The sequence below is a fragment of the Melanostigma gelatinosum genome, assembly GCF_949748355.1.
Source record: "Melanostigma gelatinosum genome assembly, chromosome: 7".
Classification (NCBI taxonomy): domain Eukaryota; kingdom Metazoa; phylum Chordata; class Actinopteri; order Perciformes; family Zoarcidae; genus Melanostigma; species Melanostigma gelatinosum.
The window spans coordinates 3,213,411-3,219,360 of NC_136640.1; the positions used below are offsets into that span (position 1 = coordinate 3,213,411).

The window sequence follows — 5,950 nt, forward strand, 5'->3', positions numbered from 1 at the left end:
GAACGTTTCACTCTCACAAGACAACCGTTTTACAACCGCAACGCAATCAAATGCAAACAGCAGCTCGTCTCCCATGACAACAGGCCCGACAGGAAGGCATCAGATCATTGATTCATTGTGATACAGAAACACAACGTTGGTCAAATGTAGCAAGTAAAACGAATCGTTTATATTAGAAGTTTGTATCATTGAACTTTTTCTATATTCTCAAAAGAATCTTCATTTTAAATAGACACTCACACACAGACTTATTTTAAGGTACTTTTAATTAGTTTGTCTGTTTATTCTATTGTATATTTTCATATTTTTAATTTTTTAATGATGTCTTATACTGTTGCATTGTTTATTGTTATGCACCAATCACCAAGCTGAATTACTAGGATGCACAAATGTACTTAAAAAAAATGAATACAGATTCTGATTCTGATTGTGAAGCAAAGCAAAGTCCTGAGCATTGAAAAGCACGATATAAAAAGCAGAACGAGTGATGATATTACAGACGGAAGGAGAGCAGCAGCGTCCGTTACCCGCCTGAGTGTTTATGTGTCGTGTGATTGCTCACTTTCACCGGCAGCTGCTGTCGGCCCCCCGGAGACGCTTTGTTGAGAAGTAACAAAAAACTCTTTTATTGGAGTTCAGAACACAAGCTGCCCCCACAAAGATATCATGCAGGTGTAGTGGTTGATGAGCTCTTTTGGGTTCTACTGACGGAGAAAGTGATGACACACACACACACACACACACACACAGCAGGAGGGTCCAGCTGCTTTAACAGCAAACAGGTCCAACGCATAAACAGCCGTCTGCTTTGGGAGCTCAGGAACACTCGTATTAGGAACAATTAACAAGTCAGCGTGAGACCAGCCTCCAGGCAGGTGTGCCCAACAAACCTCCACGTCCTAACCGCCCCCCCTCTCTCTTCCTGCCTCTCTTTCTGCACATCTCTCCAGGCCCACGTGCCAAACCACTGCGAGTCAGGCACCAGGGCGGAGGCGGAGGAGGCCGAGTTCGACGACCTGTTTGTGAAGGACCCCGAGGAGCTGAAGACAGACCCCCACACCTGCTTCTTTGAGAACCAGCACTACGCCCACGGCTCCAGCTGGACGCCCAACTACGACAAGTGCTTCTCCTGCAGCTGCCGGGTACGGACGACAGAATGCGTCGCGTTCGAAAGGGGAAGCGGGGAAGCGGGTTTGTTGGCAGCGGCTGTATCGTCACCTCATGTCACCGATAAAAAAGCTCGTCGTCTTTCTGCAGAAGCGGACGGTGATCTGTGACCCCGTCATCTGTCCGGCGTTGACCTGCTCCAGAACCACTCAGCCCGAGGACCAGTGCTGTCGCATCTGTGACGGTGAGACAGACAGATTTCACTTTAATCATCGTCAGCAGATGTTTTTATTGTTTTGGGCTCCCGACAGGAATCATTAAGTTGCAAACTAATTCTGGTTTAATGTCTCCACTTCCTCTCTTTTCCTCCTGCTCAGAGAGCACAGAGCCCACGGACATGAAGGTTCCAGAGCGGGTGGATGAGCATCCCGAGGGTGGGTGCTCCCTCTCCTGTCTTCTGGCGTAGCTTTTCCCTTCTTTGTGTCTTTTCTTCCCACACGTCTTTCTTTCATTGCATTTCAGCCTCCAGTTAAGCGAGAACTCCTTTTCTTGCTCACCTTTCTTTCCTCCTCCTTCCTTCCTCTCAGGTTGTTACTTTGAAGGAGACCAGAAGATGCACGCTCCGGGAACCACGTGGCATCCCTTTGTCCCTCCCTTCGGCTACATTAAATGTGCTGTCTGCACATGCAAGGTAAAATATCCACATCCATCAACCCGCCCACATCTGGCTGCCTTTGCTTTCCAAAATCCCTTAATGGAACATTTCGACAGCAAAGAAGCTGACGGCATGAATAGATTTCTCATAAGTTCAAAGAGCATTCAGGCTATTTATGTGGAACAATAGTAACAAGTCAAAGCAAGAAAGAGAAAAGAAGAATTGCTGCTACGCTGCTGCTAATGCTACGTGTTGATCCGTAGGGATCTTCGGGGGAGGTGCACTGTGAGAAGGTCACGTGTCCGGCGTTGACCTGCGGTCACCCGGTGAGACGTGCTCCCTCCGACTGCTGCAAGGAGTGTCCCGAGGAGGAGCGGACCCCCGCGGGCCTGCAGCACGGCGACATGATGCAGGCGGACGGCCCGAGGAACTGCAAGTTCGGCAAGAACTATTACCAGAACAGCGACAACTGGCATCCCTGGGTGCCGATGGTGGGCGAGATGAAATGCATCAACTGCTGGTGTGATGTAAGTCTTTGTAGTGCCTTATAAACTAATATAGCAGCTTTAATATCAATACGAAAACTAAAAGGCAACCAGTGGAGAGATTTTACAATCGGCGTAACATTTGCTCTCCTTTTGGACTTTGTTAATATTTCACTTAATTCTAGCGTTGCAACAGTGCAGCTTGCTACTTATAGAGTGTAGCTGCTCAGAGAGAGAAACGATGATGATGATGATGATACAGCATGCTTTGGATTCCTTTTCACCGACCTGCGTTCCTCCTCCCTTCCTGTCCGCAGCACGGTGCGACTAAGTGTCAGAGGAAGCAGTGTCCGGTCCTCACCTGCACCGGCATCGCCCGCAGAGAGGCGGCGTGCTGCCCTGAATGCCTCGGTGAGCAATGAACACATTAACAAAAAGAAACAAACACCTGCAAGGGACAGGACTGATAAAACACTCTACAAGGCAGCGAGCTTTACCTCCGAGAGTGTGATGGAAAAACATGCAACGCTGCCTTCATTCAAGCCCTGTAAAGAAATAAGTCAAGTATTAAATATCGGCTGAATGTCCTGTAAATATGCTTAAAATCAGCCGGAAACCTCCGGTTCTGACAAGTGAAGCTAATGAGGAAGTGTCTTAAAGCTGCATTCTCTCTAGTGTCCACCAGGGGGCGACTCCTCTGGTTGTATAGAAGTCTATGAGAAAATGACTCTACTTCTCTCTTGATTTATTACCTCAGTAAACATTGTAAACATGAGTTTATGTCTCAATCTCTAGTTTCAAGTCTTCTTCAATACAGCATGATGTTCATTTAGTACATTATGGTCCATTTAGAGTCACACAGACCATAAAGCAGGGGATGCTTCCTTTATTTTGGTTTTTGGTTTTACCGGTTGAAAGAAAGTCAAGATGGCGACGGCCAAATCGCCGAACTCAAAGCTTCAAAGTCATAGTCCGCAAACCAATTGATGACGTCACGATGACTACGACCACTTCTTATATACATTCTCCTACTTTTGGTCCTAAATAGATTTTTCCGTCCTCCACAGATTCCAAAGAGGAAGTCGACCTGAAGATGAAAGCTCCGGACAAAAGACGACGCCGGGGCCACTGATCTGTTCGGGACCCGCGACTCCAAACCCTCCTTTTGCCCGTTCAACCCGTTCTCCTCCCCCGATGGACCCAAACCCAGAGCTGCACACTGGGTCTTATTTACCCATCCCCCCCCCTCCGCCTCACACCCACCCTGTTATCAGCTTCAGGATTGTAATGAACAGAGACGGAGACATAACAAGAGGAAAAACCTCCAAAGACTCGTTAAATGAAGGGATGAAGAGGACCAACCTGACTTTCTGCTTCCTGCCTCTCCGTTGTTGCTGGAATTTTTATGGTATTATTTTATTTGTTTTTGTTTTTAAACAGCTCAACAGGATAACAAGGTATAAATATATATAAATATGTAAAAATATAACACAGTTCGGTGGCAAAAATGGGGTAAGATTGTGTCAGTCGATGGGCTTCTTCTTGAAGTACAGCCAAAGCTACTGCAGCTCTCACCGGATAGAGAGGAACGTGTTGCTTACATGTGTGTGTGTGTGTGCGTGTGTGTGTGTGTGTGTGTGTGTGTGTGTGTGCGTGTGTGTGGGTGTGTGTGAGTGTGTGTGTGTGGGATTTTTTTACCAGTAAAGAATACAAATAATCAGCAATACAGAAACACAATTAGCGTCCAGGGCTGTGAAGAACACAGTGAAACCATGTGACCCGCGTCGCTCCCTTCAGCCCGTCTGCAGCTCTGATTGGTCGAGTGATTATATTTCTACTTCATGTCATGAAGCCATCAGCATCGGTGATATCTGCTCATTACTGTCGTACGAACACCAGCGCTGCCTTCGCCTCCTGTGGATCTCGTCGCCTCTCTGCTTCGGTTCTTCCTATTTTTTGTTTCGAAATAATTCATATTTGTCATGAATTTTTCTATCGTTGTTTATGAATATGAAGCTGGTTTGTATTTTTTTTTTTTGTATTTATTGACTGACGTGGAGACAAAATAAAAAGGTGTTTGCTGGTAAAAATAGTTTTGTTCCCTATTTGCAGTTATTTCACGTGGAGTCCTGAGGATTTTAGTTTGTGGCTTTTCTTTCTCAGTCTTTGTGTTTCTCTTGAACAAAAGGTGTTTTGATCCTTCGGTTTCTCCGTCTCCATTGTTCTATCTTTGCCTCTTCGCTCTCTTCATCAGTTACCTTCATCGTCTTACGCACTTTTTTGCTCTCATCACTTCCTCTTTTCACACGGTATATCCTTTCCTTCCCACCTTTTTCTTTCTTTCCTGATGTTTATTTTCCTTTCCTCTTCTCTCCTGCTCTGTCCTGTCCAGTCCTTCTTTCCTTTCCTTCCTCCTCAGACAGTCACCACATGTCCTCAGCAAGGTTTTGTCCCTTACAAACCTTCCCTTACACACACACACACACACACACACACACAGTGCAGACAGACTGAAACATAAACACGTATTCACAGATGTACACATGCGCAAACTCCTGAATCAGGAACACACACATTGCAAAAGGGCAAGCAGAATTATTTCCAATACACACACACACACACACACACGTCTGCTACACTGCACTCTGCTGGCCAACACACACTATTACACTAAAGGTGCCTCCTAAAGCAAACAGCTGGTTGACGGCGCTTCTGAAGGCACCTGTTGACCTCAATGTGTGTGTAAGTGTGTGTGGCATGTTGGAAAGTCATCATCAGGCCAGCGGGGGAGAGGAGTATGGGGGTTGGGGGGGTCAGAGGTCAACCATGCTGAGTTACAGCTTTGGAGGCAGCATGACACGTGTAACAGCCTGAGCTCTCCATCAGCACATTTCTATCTCCACGTTTTCAACCCTCTCCAAATATAAGATTTTCTGTTTCGTTCTTTTTTTTTGTAGAATGTGCACAAAATGATTCAATTGTTCTTTAACATGCCAGAGATGCAGCAGAAAAAAGTGGCTTCAGTTGACCAACACTGACAGTTATTCCCGTTATTTATTACTTCAATAAAATCTTTCTACGGGACATTTTGGATGCAAAAATATAAAAATCACTGAAGAGTCTGCAGCTAAGTTAGGGCTTCATGGTGACTCGCTGGTCTGATCCGATCTTATTTTATCTGAAGATTAGACTTCAGAGTAAAAACCTTTCTCTCAAAAATATCTGTTGTGTTGGTGTGATTTATCTTTATTTAGGTTTTACACTGTGGAGAGAAACGGGAATAAAGTGTGTGTGTGGACCTGTTTTACCGTCAAGTGGGGACATAGGTCTATTCCCACAGTCACATTGAGGGGACTCACCCTCCTTATGGGGACAAACAGTAGGTCCCCATAACATAAGAATGACATGTTCGGGTAAGGTTCGGTGAATGTTAAGGATATGGTAGCAGCTATGTTTCGGGTAGGGGAATGAATGTAAGCCAATGGTATGTCCTCGAAAGTGAGTGTGTGTGTTCATGCGTATACAGCTATCTTTGTGAGGACCAATTACAGAGTTGTAGGACATTTTGGGGAAATGAGGACATTTTAGCTGGGCCTCACTTGGTTGGTTTTAAGGTTCAGCTTAGAGTTAGGTTGAAGTAAGGGTCAGGGTTTGGGATTTAGTTTTGATGGTTAAGGTTAAGGGTAGGAGGTTAAGGAATGCA

At 45.6% G+C, this 5,950-nt stretch overlaps 1 protein-coding gene across 1 annotated transcript in view; it reads left to right on the top strand.

Annotated features, from left to right (window-relative positions):
• chrd (chordin) overlaps positions 1–4,339 on the top strand; it is a 16,368-nt gene extending 12,029 nt beyond the window's left edge. Inside the window, exons 15-21 of the mRNA XM_079272107.1 lie at positions 951–1,142; positions 1,258–1,351; positions 1,485–1,541; positions 1,695–1,798; positions 2,026–2,289; positions 2,565–2,658; positions 3,315–4,339. Coding sequence (XP_079128233.1) covers positions 951–1,142; positions 1,258–1,351; positions 1,485–1,541; positions 1,695–1,798; positions 2,026–2,289; positions 2,565–2,658; positions 3,315–3,379 — 870 coding nt within the window. The 3' untranslated portion in view covers positions 3,380–4,339. The remainder of the gene's footprint in view (positions 1–950; positions 1,143–1,257; positions 1,352–1,484; positions 1,542–1,694; positions 1,799–2,025; positions 2,290–2,564; positions 2,659–3,314) is intronic.
• The last annotated feature ends 1,611 nt before the right edge of the window (positions 4,340–5,950 follow it).